Source organism: Ambystoma mexicanum, chromosome 2q (assembly GCF_040938575.1).
Source record: "Ambystoma mexicanum isolate Mex_15411 chromosome 2q, UKY_AmexF1_1, whole genome shotgun sequence".
Taxonomy (NCBI): domain Eukaryota; kingdom Metazoa; phylum Chordata; class Amphibia; order Caudata; family Ambystomatidae; genus Ambystoma; species Ambystoma mexicanum.
This window is the reverse complement of record NC_090924.1, coordinates 1,309,571,910-1,309,585,416: the sequence shown is the minus strand read 5'-3', so window position 1 is coordinate 1,309,585,416 and position 13,507 is coordinate 1,309,571,910. Positions and strand designations below refer to the sequence as shown.

Genomic DNA, 13,507 nt, shown 5'->3' with positions numbered 1-13,507 from the left:
CACCATCACTTTCCCGCCGGTGAAGGCCCCTGCTTGCGAACTCAATGTGGTGCTGACGAGGCTCATGGGGGGGTGGGGTGGTCCTTCGAACCTATGCATGAGGACCCTCTACGGTTCTTTTGGTGGATGACGATCTTCCTTGTGGCCATCGCCTCTGCCAGGAGGGTATGTGAGATCCAGTCCCTATCCTGCTAACAGCCTTATCTGACTTTCCACAAGTCGAGGGTGGTGCTGCAGACACACCTCTCTTTCATGCCAAATGTTCCGTCTGAATTTCATCTCCATTAAACTTTTGGTGTTACCAGTGTTTTTTCCGAATCCTTTGTCACCGTCTGAAAGGACCTTGTCTCAACTGTTCGTGAACTTTGGTCCTGTGAACCATGGGAAGGCATTGTCCAAGGTTTCCATCTCCAAGTGGCTCTCTGGCGGCATCATAGAGTCCTTTACCAAATCCTTCTTGACAGCAGCCAATTTTGTTGCTCTTTGCATTCCTTCCACCCATCGTAATCGACCGTCGGAACCCAGGTTTTCTAGTGATTTTACGGCTGCCTGTCTTCATCTTCGCCCAGCCGAACGAGGCTGGCATCGCTCTTATGAGACAGAGGAAAGACTTGCATATTAAAAACTGTGCAAACCTTTACCATTCCTTGATTAAGGAGGCAAAATGTTGTTTCGAAGGGATGGGTTCCTCCGACGTATTACATATCTATGACAGGTAATCACCACAGCTGTACTGCTTCGGAAAATGTTCGGCTCCTGCGTCGATGACGTTGATACGCTGTCCTCGAGGGCCTCCGTCGAGCAGATGTCACCGAATGTTATAAGAAGGACGCACGACGCCCGTAGCCTCAGTTCCGTTTTTTCCGCGAACGTGTTCGCTTTGGAGATCACGGCGCGCCTCGGTTCTTCTGAGTTATATTCTAGTGGTTCGTCCACCTCGTTCATTTGTGACGATATCATGTCTTCGTCTTCTTCTACCCCGCGGCCGGGTTTCAAGAAGTGTCGGGACTGCGGTTCCAAGATGTCGGTTACGGACCCGCACAATGCCTGCCTCTGGTGCCTCGGTGAGGAACACGCCACAGATGATTGTGACGATTGCCAGTCGTTAACATCGAAGGCCTTGCGGGAGCGGAAGAAGCTTTCTGTTGGTAGGGTTTCCAAGCCCCGAAAGTCGAAATCCGCTGGGCTTTCGACCGACGATTCGAGAGGCGGCTCTCCGCGTCGTCGGGGTAAATCCAGGGGGTCTCGGTCCCGGAGTGGTTCCCGCCATTCCTCTGCCTCTTCGAGGCACTCGCGGAAGCGCTTTCACCGGTCGCCTTCCTTGTCCAAGGACTCCGCCCGTCGGCGGGTTGCTTGTCCCAACAAGCACTCTTCTCCTGCAGAATGGGATGCCTTTCGTACGCCAACCCAGCGGCTCCAGTACATCGGAGCAGTGCTTGACACATCCCTGGGGCAGTGTTTTCCCCCCCAGGTGGGGGCTCATCACATTCTGCAGATGGTGCACAAGTTTCTACATGCCCAGAGTCTCCCAGCGGAATTTCCTCCAAGAGGAGTCTTAGAGAACGTGGTACCCGGACCTTCTCGACATATCCATCTGCCCTCCACGCCATCTTCCCTATCGAGACGATCTGCTCTCACAGGAGGTGGGTCAGGTTCTCCGTCCAGAGGTCAAGTCCCTCAAACTTCATGCTTGGCTTCTGAAAGGTTGAGGTATAAGGATTGGGACCTCCCTGAAGACGTGATGGAGGTGTTGCTTTCGGCCAGAAGGCCTACAACCAAGTCCCTGTACCGTTGCCGCTGGAGAAAGTTCTGCGACTGGAGCAGGGTTAAGAATGTGGATCCTTTTTCATGTGCCATTCCTGTGGTTGTCTTTTTTGCTTTTGTTAGCTCACAAGGGCCTGCAAGCGGGTACCATTAAAGGTTACCTGCTGGCGCTGTCCATATTTAAGCGCTCGTCTGAGGAGTGTTCTTATTTTAAGATTCCTTTGATTTCTCAGTTTCTGAAATGGCTCTCTGTGTTCCCATCATCACCTTTCCAGGTGCCCGGTTGGGATTTGAACCTAGTTCTAAAGTTCCTGATGGGAGCTCCGTTTGAGCCTTTACGTTCTTGTCCTTTGAGACTGTTGACTTTGAAAACTGTATTTTTAGTTGCGGTCACTTCCGCTCGCAGAGTGAGTGAGTTGCAGGCACTTTCTGTTAAGCCACCCTTCACGCTGTTCCATAAGGACAGGGTTGTCCTTGGGGTTCGTCCTCCCTTTCTTCCGAAAGTGGTGTCGCAATTTAATTTAAGCCCGAAAGTTAAACTTCCGGCGTTCTATCCTCCTCCACATCCTGGTAAGGAAGAGGAGAGGCTCCATAGGTTGGATCCTAGGAGAGCTTAAGTTTCTGCATCTCTCGCATGTCCCGGGTCAGAGTGGACGATCGGCTCTTTATAGGATACGCTGGAAGGCGTTTGGGACAAGCTGTTGCTAAGCAGACTTTGTCTAGATGGATTATCTTGACAATTTCACCGGAGGGTCCTTACCCACCGCTTGGTGGGTAAGGACCCGTCGGTAGGCTTACGGGCCCATTCTACCCGGGGTGTGGCTGCCTCTACTGCTCTGCAGAGGCGTGTTCCCATTCGTAACATTTGTGAAGCAGCCACATGGGCCTCTGTCCATACTTTTGTAAAACATAATTCCCTGGATTCTATCCATGGGCAAGATTTGGCCTTTGGCAAGGCGGTCCTTTATTCTGCAATTTAATTGGGCATTCTAAATTTCTACATTCTAAATTCTTTTCCCACCTCCATACGTTGGTACTGCTTTGCGAGTCTGTCATAGATGTGGAATACGTCGGAGGAACCAATCCCTTCGAAGAACAAGTTACTTTCTTACCTCGTAACGTTCTTTCGATGGGATGTTCCGACAACATATTCCACATCGTTCCGCCCCAGCCTGCCCCTCTACAGAATTTCTTATGCGATTGCGGCTTTCATTTCCGCAAGGCTTTCTGTGGTTATACTGGTAGAAGATTGGTGCCACACGTTCTGGGGAAAAAAACTACATCTGAGGCTACGGGTGTCGTGCGTCCTACTTATAACATCCGGTGACGTCGGCTCGACAGAGGCCCTCGAGGTCAGCGTATCGACGTCTTCGACGCAGGACGTAGACGCCGAAAATTTGCGGAAGCAGCACAGCTGTGGTGATTACCTGTCATAGATGCGGAATACTTCGTCCCAACATCCCATCGAAAGAACGTTACCAGGTAAGAAAGTAACTTCTTCACTAAAAAAGTTGATCGGGTTCTCAATCACTCCATTGAGCTCTTCTCTGTTGTGAAGTCACCATCTTTGGCTGCTGAGCGTTCTGCATCAGTAGTACCAACTCAAGAGCTCTGTGATTCACTCTTGCTCTTTTTTTCTTTTTTTTTTTTTATCCCAAAAATGGAAACTATTTGTTTAAAGATCAGCTTTGTTGCCTCCTTGTGCCCTGCACAGGAGTCTGATACTACGGAACCCGGACAGGTGTGGTCTTCCTTCCCGGTGTTTACCACTGAGGTGGTCGCCAAGGCCATTGCCCAGCTAAAATCTGCAGCCCCCTCTGATCCTATCCCCTTATGCATTATTAAGGATATTTCCCCCGCCCTTATCTCCTGGATTACACAAGCTGTTAATGTGTCTTGCCAGATGGGCCACATAACCTGCGGAATTGATACATGCAGATGTCATCCCCTTGTTGAAAATGCCCTCCCTCAATACTGCTCTTCTGGCTAACTTTTGCCCTATTTCACACTTTTTTTAATGAAATTGTTGGAGGCCCTGATCTCTCCTCTTCGGTCCTCCTTTTTGGAGACTGCCAGTGTTCTCGACTCTTTCCAGTCTGGCTTCCCCCCTCGGCGGGGGACTGAGAGAGTGCTGGTCTCGGTTCAGGACGATCTGACCAGGCTGGTTGACAGTGGCGGGATGGGAGTGCTGATATTATTGGCTCTCTACGGTTTTCGACACTGTCGACCATCCTACTCTAATATCTCTCATGGTAAAGATTGACCTGGCGGGTTCAGTTCTTTCCTGGTTCACTTCCTTTTTGGCAGAGCGTAGTCAGACGCTCTTACCCCTACCTCTTCCCCCCCCCCCCCCCCTCCTCTCGGCCTTGTTTGATATTGTCTGTAGTGTCCCCCAGGGCTCTGCCTTGTCGCCAATGTTGTTCAACATTTATATGCATCTTCTTCTGGTTCTCATCTGTTCCTTTGGCTTCCGATGCTATGCCTATGCTGATGACCCCCAGATCCTGGTGCGTTTAGCTCACGACCAGGCTGCAGTGTTGTCACGTCTTAGCCTCTGCCTGGCGGCCATCAGGAATTGGATGAATCAGAATTGGCTAAAGCTTAATGGCGACAAGACAGAGGCTCTTGTGGTTGGGCCTCCCCAAGCCCCCTTTTCTTCACTGTGGACCCCAGCCTTCTGTCCCCTGGCACTGGGTGCCTTTCCGGCACCGGTGGTGACGGTCAGGAACATGGGTGTTGTTTTCTCTGCCACACTGTGAGTGCCCAGGTGGCGGCTGTCTGCAAAGCTGGACACTACCGTCTGGGGATTCTTAGGAAGGTCCTTCCTCTGCTCCCCCCGAAGGTTTGGTCACTGGTGGTTGCCACCCTGGTATTAAGTCGCATTGATTATTGTAATGCGCTCTGTCTTGCTCAGCCTAAGCCATCTGCTTCAGCTATTGCAGAACCTGGCGGCTAGGGTAGCCATGAATATCTCTTATGGGAATCCTATAACTCTGGTTCTTCGCTCCCTTCACTGGCTGCCGGTGGCTAAGTGAATTGAATTCAAGTCTCTTTGCCTGGTGCATCGGGCCTTTGATGGTCTTGGTGCTAGTTGTCTTCAGGATAAAATTCTCTTTTACCAGCCCACTCATGGTCTTTGCTCCGGCTTGGCCTGTCTGCCTACTGTTCCTCCTTCCCGTCATGTTAGGATCAGAGATATGCTTTCTCAGTGGCAGCAGAGAAATTGTGCAATACTCTGCCTCTGTCCCTGAGCTGCACTGTTTACCATCTAGAATTCAGAGGTCTTTTGAAAATCCTCCTGTTCTAATTAGTTTCCTCTGCTCTACCATTACTCATCCTAGCGCCATGATACCATTGGGTGACAGTGCGCTCTACAAATTCTGTTATGATAACCTCGCGCAGTGTCATCGGTTGGCATACACACACGCGTACACACACGTCAAGAGTTCTCCAAGCAGTGCAACATGTTCGCTTGAGATGATCCTGTTACAGAGGTAAGGGCGATTGCTTCTGTTGAGCCTTGCCACCTCCCGTGATTGTGTAATGTTGTACTGCTATGTATTCTTTATTCTTGAGCATGTGAATCCATGCCAGAACCCATGCTGGAGAAGGAACAAGTTATTTACCTGTAACTATTGTTCTCCAGCATGGGTCTGGCATGGATTCACATGAGAACCCTCTCTCCTGCCCCTCTGCGTCTTTTCTTGGTCATACTGCCACTTTACGTGCTTGCCAAATATGAAGATGGCTGCCAGAGGGGGGGGGGGGTTTGGGAGAGGACAGTCATTGGTTGTGGCATTATGACCCAGAGTACAGTGATTGGTTTAAGGGAGAAATACAGTTTGTAAGTGAAACTGTTTTTTCTTATACCGAGGATTCCCGGCCTGACAGGGAATATTCATGAGCATGTGTATCCATGCCAGATACATGCTGGAGAGCAATAGTTACCGGTAAGTAACTTGTTCCTTATCAGATCCTTGAGGCCCTCCAACTCCAAGACTGGATGGTATCCTTGGACCTTCAGGATGCTTTCTTTCATATGCCTATCCATCACAAGCACAGAAAGTATGTGAAGTTTGCAGTTGGCGGTTCTCGTTTTCAGTTTCGAGTTGTGCCATTCAGGCTGACTTCCACCCTGAGGGTTTTCACCAAGTTGATGGCGATGGTGGCAGCGAGTCTCAGGAGAGGGGGGGATTCACGTCCACCCCAACCTGGAGGACTGGCTGATCAGGGCCCGTTCTCCAGAACAGACCCTGGAACATCTCTGCGTGACTTGCCACTTTTCTCCACAAACTGGGCTTCTCCCTCAGTTACAAGAAATCAAATATGATACCATCTCAAAGACTCAAATTGATCAGAGCTGTCCTGGATGCCTCCTTGGGGAAAGGCCTCACCACACGAGGTGAGGGCTCAACACATTCTGCAGATGGTCACCACATTTCAGAGTACCCAGAGTCTTCCAGCCTTCGATTTTGTTTTTTCTTTTTTTGATGTTGCTCGGCCTCATGCCATCCTGCATTTATCAGGTGCCAGAGGCTCATCTGAGAATGAGATCTCTCCAATGGGCTCTCGGAACTCCTTGGCCGTAATTCTCAGGCAGGATGTCAACCTCCTTCCGATTCCAAGCTGAGTCGCACAGGACCTTCTGTGGTGGTGTCATGTCCACTGGACAAAGGCCCAGGCCTCCTTCATCCCCAATGTCCAAATGGACCCAATCCTGGCGCCAGGCTCATGGAAAAGTGTGCTTTGCACACTTTGTGCCTGAGGCACGTGCGTCAGGGCTGGGTGTGGCCATAGACAATCATTGGAAGGCACGTGCAAGGATCTCTGGGTGTGGCAAGGTGGGGCCACAAGGCGGGGCCAAAGAGAGGAGCCGGGCCAGCCTATTTAAGGCCAACCCGCCCACATGCCTCCGCTTTGCGTTATTCTGCTTTCGGCAGCGTAACGCTTACCGCTGTCCTTACCTGTTCCTCCTCTCGTCGTGTATCTGCTTCATTCCAGCGACTCCATCAAGGATTGGCACCTCCCAAAAGATGTAATGGAGATTTTGCTTGTTGATCCATTTCAGTGCGGTACACCCCCAATGTTGTCTTTTCTACTTCACTTAGCAAATCCGGGGCTCCAGATCACATCAATTAAAGGTTATATAGCATCACTTTCGATTTTCAAGCGCTCTTCAGAGGAAACCTCATACTTTAAAATCCCTTTAATCATTTAGTTTCTTAAAGGACTCGCTAATGTGTTTCTTCATACTCCCTTTCAGGTCCCTGTTTGGGATTTAAATCTTGTATTAAAATTCTTAACATGCATTGCTTTGGAACCCATGTATTCTTGGCCATTAAGACTTTTAACACTAAACAGTTTTGCTAATCGCAATCACATCGGCCCGCAGGGTGAGCGAATTGCAAGCACTGTCTTGCAAACCTCCATATACGGTCTTCTGTAAGGATAAGGTTATTCTTAAAGTAAGATCTTCGTTTCTGGCAAAAAGTGAATTCCATTTGTCTCAAAAGATAGTTTTACCAACTTTCTATCCCCCTACTCATCCTGGATGAGGAGAGGTTACATAGACAGGACCCTAGGAGGGCTCTCAGTTTTCATATCTCGCGAATGTCAAGAATTCACCAGGACAACCAATTATTCATCGGATATACAGGTCATAAATTGTGGTTAGCAATAACAAAACTGACTTTATCCAGATGGATTATTCTGGCTATCCAATAATGCTATTTATTGGCTGGTAAAGATCCCCCAGAAGGTCTAAGCTCACTCAACCAGGGGCATGGCTACTTCTTCCGCTCTTCACTGATGAGTACCTATTAAAGACATTTGTGCGGCAGCCACATGGTCTACGATACACAGTGTGTGAAACATTACTCCCTGGACACTTCTTCTACTCAAGAGGGAACTTTCGGGAAAGCTGTCTTGTACTCGGTCCATAACAACTGTTAAATTCTTTTCCCACCTCCAATACCATTACTGCTTTGGGAGGCTATCAAAGATGAGAAACATGTGGGAGGACACAATCGAAGAACAAGTTAGCGTTCTTTCGATTGGATGTTCCTCCCACGTATCATAAAAATGGTCATAAAAACTATAGCGAGCCCGAATCATATTTGATAAAATCTCCCTCTCGAGAACACACTCAGCTTAATGCAGGTCAGATTTAACCTCTGGCCTACTAGGGAATTCATGGCCAAACGCAAAATGATGAGTAAGGAATAAAATGTATGTAGATTCTGTGGGTGTGAGAACGAGATTGAATCCTTAAAACATTTAATAGTGATGTGTGTTACACTGACATCATTGAGATTACGACTGTTAAATCCAGTATTCAAGTTATTTGGAGATATGACAACAGAGTTGCTTTGGCAACATATTTTCACTGTCAAGTTGCCTCCTACAGGATAGGTGTGATTGCATTTTTGAAGGCTTTACAGCTAGAATCTGTTCAAATGGCGAATGCCTCATGAAATATTCAATGATACAGTTATTAAGGTTGATGTTATCGACGACGTAAGAATTTTATGTTTTAGGGTGTTATAGTTTAAGGGATTTTGTTTTATGAGAAAGATGAACGTTTTTAGCTTTTTTTTTTCTTATGTGTAATTGTTTAAAAGTCATATCCTATTAGCACCTTGACACTGATGCGAGTGTTCATGTAAAGGTTTAGTCCATGTTTTAATTCATGTACAGATTTATGATCATGTGCTTCGACTTCTCCACATCAGTTGATAACGTGGTGCCTTTTGAGTTTTTATAATTGTGATAATTAAGTGCATTGTTTGTTTCTTATTTATTTAAGATTAATGAATTGTAATATACCTGAAAATTACATCAAATGTTGAAAAGTTGGCTTAAGTCAGGTATGCCAATAAAATAATAATAAAACAGATCAACTCTTTGTTTTCATAGCACCTGGAAGGGAGGGCGATCATGTATCGCCCTCCCTTCCAGGTGCTATGAAAACATCACTAACGCTCACTGTCGACGTCCATTTTCGAGTTTCAAAAACAAACCTTGTAACTCTGCAACTACCACTAGATGTCGAACTATGCAGAGCATGTGAATCTAAGCAGATAAACGCACTTGCAATAAGATTACGGTGAGTAATGTATCACAAATATATCTCAATGTTAACAATATGGTCTAATCCTAAAGCAAACCTCCTGGAAGGGAGGGCGATCATGTATCAAAGGACACCATCTCCAGATGGATAGTCAAATGCATACAGCTTTTCTGTTCCCTATCCAAGAAAGTTTTACCTTTCACCCCCAGGACTCACTCTACCAGGAATACAGGAGCTACCTTCGCTTTCATTGCAAACGTCCCTGTAGAAGCCATTTGCAAAGCTGCTCCATCGAGTTCCATCCATACGTTCACACAGCATTATAGCATTGACGCACGCTCTAAAGCAGATTGACACGTCAGACAAGCAGTCCTAAAATATCTTTGCTGATGTACCTTCTAATTTTCCACCTCCTTCTCCAGATATTGCTCGCGAATCTATGCAAAGCATGTGATCTAAGCAGATCCACAAGCTCCAGAAGGGATACATTACTCACCGTTATCGTATTTCTGGTGCTTGTATCTGCTTAGATTCACATGCGCCCACCCTTCCTCCCCTTCTGGAGCAGACGGCGCACAGATATTTTCTGGTTTATCGCTGCTCCTGCTTTATCACATATTTACTTGCGCTATACTTCATGTCAGAAACAAACAATCTGAGGGAACTCGACGCCTGAACCATGGTTGCAGTACATGTCGAACTAGGGATAGTATCACTAACGCTCACTGTCGACGTCCATTTTCGAGTTTCAAAAACAAACCTTGTAACTCTGCAACTACCACTAGATGTCGAACTATGCAGAGCATGTGAATCTAAGCAGATAAACGCACTTGCAATAAGATTACGGTGAGTAATGTATCACAAATATATCTCAATGTTAACAATATGGTCTAATCCTAAAGCACTTTTGAAAATATATCACCTATCCCGAGTAGGCAGATTTGGATGAGCTAGAGTGGCTCAGAAGAGTGAGTAAAATAAGCTGGTCTTCTAAAGTAGCATATTATCAGTATACCTCCTGCCTACACCATATACTATCTGTATACACTTGGGATGTTGATGAGTTATGTGTGTTAATGTTAACCAATTTGTTGTCTTGTTTCCTTTTTTGTTTGTAATAAGAAAGCAGACACTGTTTTTGTGCCATCTGAAAAAGAGAGGTCCTCTAAATGCTTTCACCTCCGTTATAATGTAGTTGAAGATCTCTACACGCGTGTCTCAAACAATAACGAAGAGATCCGAGGATGGGAGAACGGCGTGTGGCACATGAAGTCACTAGTGCGAAAAGTGGAGAATGACTGGAAAATGGTAATTTGCTCTGTTCTCTGCTTCTGTGCATCTATCTGTACAGCCTCTGTTAACTACACCTACCCGACTTAATGCGTTTGACATTTTCTCGCTTAAAAAAGTAAACCTATTTTCCATGCAGCTATGTTTATAAAGGCCAATGGGAAGGCACCCTGTCCCTCAAACAAGATTATGTTGTCACATGTTATAAGAATTTATTTGAACGGAAAGAGAGCAGTTTCAAAAGTAGGGGTGTCACGGTATTAGTTTTATGATGGTACAATAACCTTATTGCCAAATGACGGTATATCAAGGTTATCGCGGTATAGCAGGTGGAGTTAACTAATCTTAAATATTTTCTTAAAAGTCATAAATTGTCAGATTTATCATCACAAACAAAACCAGGCAACCAGGGCCAGAATTGGGCTTTTCAACATACTTTCCACTGAAATGCCACCCCTTGCTTCCACCAAGCACAAACACACATGTGGAGAGGAGGAGGGGGGGCAGCCCTGCTGCGACTGGCAAACCAAACTGAATAGCTTTTCTTAAGTGGTCCTTTAGGCTTTTAGCTCCCCCACTGGCTACTGGTGAAGATTAACATGTTGCCATCTTGATAACTTGCATGCCAGAGATCATTGGAGCCTGATGGTAGTATACGCTTGTGTACACACACACACACACACACTCACTCACTCACTCACTCACTCACTCACTCACTCACTCACTCTTTACGTTACAGCCTTTAGTGTACTTGCGGGCCAAAAGGTGTTCAGTAATCATGGACATGTTACCCTTTGGTATGGCAGCAGGGAATACCCTCAGAGATGAGTAAATTTTGCAGTGTGACTTATTATATGTAAATTCAATGATAGAATCAGGGAAATCCCCCATTGTCATATGTTTAGAAAACATTATCCATTATAAATATATAAACCCCAAAGCCGCCAACCCAAAGTAAACCCTTTTCCTTCTTGGCACTGTATTTATTCTTCCTATTGCTAACATATTGATTTTGTGTCAGGCACGTGTGGTTTATGGAATGGCATTAAAAACTGCTCCAACTGAAACTACTCGGCAGACGGCACATCCAACGGTGCAAGACCAAGACAGCGCAGGACTTGCTTACTGCAGCCTTTACAAATCAGATTGAAAAGCACACTTAACGGTATGAACGGTATACCGGTATAAACAATGTGACGGTTATTATTGTTCAATTAAATGGTTCACGGTATCTTTAACGGTATACCGTAATACCGTTACATCCCTATTCAAAAGTAACTGTGTTACAATGCACTTACTTGGGGGGGGGGGGGTGACTCATCCAATAGGAATGCTATGGAAATGGATGGAATGACTCTGAGCCCCTTCCCTTTCCATGGCGGGCTCTGCGTGCCATGTACAGTCAAACAGAGTGCCAGCGAGGCAAAGGTGTGGCCAGGCCGTTGCAGGGTCTGGGAGAGCATGGAACAGGTAGCAGTCAGACAGACGGCATGTGCTCACAGCTTTTTCTAAATCCGGGCTAGGATAATTTGAGTTACCCAATTAGCTGCTGCACCCACCCAGGACATAACCTGCATAAGGCTCATAAGAAGTCAGTTATCATTTGCAGCGTTTGTATGCTGCTGTGCATGTAGACCATATAGAGATGTCCTTGCCCCATTACCTCTTTTTTTCCACTTAGGTCTTGCTTATCATCAAGCTTTAATTAAGCCTTGCAAACATATGTTGGCTGCTCAGCAGTGCTCTGCTTTGGACATTGAAGGTGAGGTCTAGGTCTTCTTGGCATTGCACGACTTGGGAAATCCCTCCATGCAAATCAGCTAAGCTTCAGAGCCGGTCCGAATAGGTTAAGAAGGGCAAATATCACACCCCAGAAGGTGTTCCTTGTGCAAACGGAGAGATTCCACCTCCAGGAGACTTCATCACTGCCCTCAAACTCCTTATTCGGAGCCAGAGGAGTGATTTAGTATCAGCAAATTATGTATAATTTCCTATGGTCGCATGTGATTTTAACCAACAAAAAAATGAGGAATGCATTTTTAACGCATCCAAAACGACGAAAAATATTTTTTTTGCTTCTTATTTTGGGGAGGTTCCAAACCCAAGGCCCTGTTTTCCCCTAGTTTAAAACCCCCTGCCCACCAGATATAACCCCTTACCTCACCCCCACATATATATATATTATATATTTTAAATTCAATATTTTTTCATTGTTTTTGATTAGTTGACATGTCATTCTTCATTTTCAATTTGTTAAAATCACTGCACACCTTTCCTCCTGCCTCTTCTACACCTGAAGAATTGAAATCAGCAGTGAAATGCTACTTGTACGGCCTGGTGTGCCCAATCAAGATGGTGGAGTTCCTTATTCTTGCTGGCACTGCGTTAGGGCGAATTCTCTGTTTAGGCTGAATTTCCTAACCTAGTGAGTCCCCCAGCAGCTTTGCTGGATTTTTGGGGTTTATTTTTTTTTCTCCTGCCAAGAGTGAGACTCTCTTACCCTCACTCTTGGGCATGATTTGAGTGTGCTTCTTTGACTCTAGATGTGTTTGATGGGCTATGGGGTCTTTTACTCCATAGGGCTTCATGTGTTTTTGTGATGTGTGTTACACAGCACCCTCCGTGCAGTAGCACAGGGGTGTCATAGTGACTCCCCAGTATAGACTCCATACCCTGGGACTGACTACTGTCTCCCAGGGCCTGTAAAGTCACCATTGACTTTACTAGTCTTAAATTCTGAACAGAACCAGTACAAACCAGCATATTGTGGACGTACTTGCTGGGGCAATTCCGTTGCCCCGGGGTCTGTTAGTCGAGGGGGCACGTCTCTGTCCCCCCTGATCGAGTTTTGGCTGGTGGCAGTGGATACTACTTTTTATATTCAACCGCAAATATTTCTCTATGGGATTTTCCCATTGTTCGAGGCTACTATCTTTAATTATTTAATTACGATAGCCTCGAACATACCGCCGGTTTATTTAATATTAATTCTCCGGTTGGTATTTTTTGCCAAAACTCGGTTCTAAAATGGCGTTTGTGTTCTCTTCTGTGACTCCCACCCAAGTTGAGCCCTTTGTTCCACTTTTTGGTGGCCTTCTCCACAGAAGCCCTCCAAAGTGGTGCCACTCTGTCTGGGGTACTTAGGAGGGGTATTTAGGCACCCTGGACTGAGTTGCCTAGGCAACTCAAGTCGCACTCCGTCCTGTTTGGCCCAAGTGGTGAGCCGGCCGGCTCACCACTTAGCATGGTTGAGTGACAGCTAGGCTGAGTGAATGGGGGTTTTCTGCATAAAAGCAGGGCTTTGGGGACTGGAACTTCAGAAGACGCCACCGGACCTAAGAATCAGACGAGGGAGAAGAAGAGCCGACATGCCATGACGACACC

The 13,507-nt window shown here is 46.4% G+C and overlaps 1 protein-coding gene across 2 annotated transcripts in view; it reads left to right on the top strand.

Annotated features, from left to right (window-relative positions):
• Positions 1-13,507, top strand: part of NGLY1 (N-glycanase 1) — a 520,539-nt gene that overhangs the window by 380,005 nt on the left and 127,027 nt on the right. For both annotated transcript variants that reach the window (XM_069648769.1, XM_069648767.1), the window contains exon 10: positions 9,956-10,141. In XM_069648769.1, the coding sequence (XP_069504870.1) occupies positions 9,956-10,141 (186 nt within the window). The remainder of the gene's footprint in view (positions 1-9,955; positions 10,142-13,507) is intronic.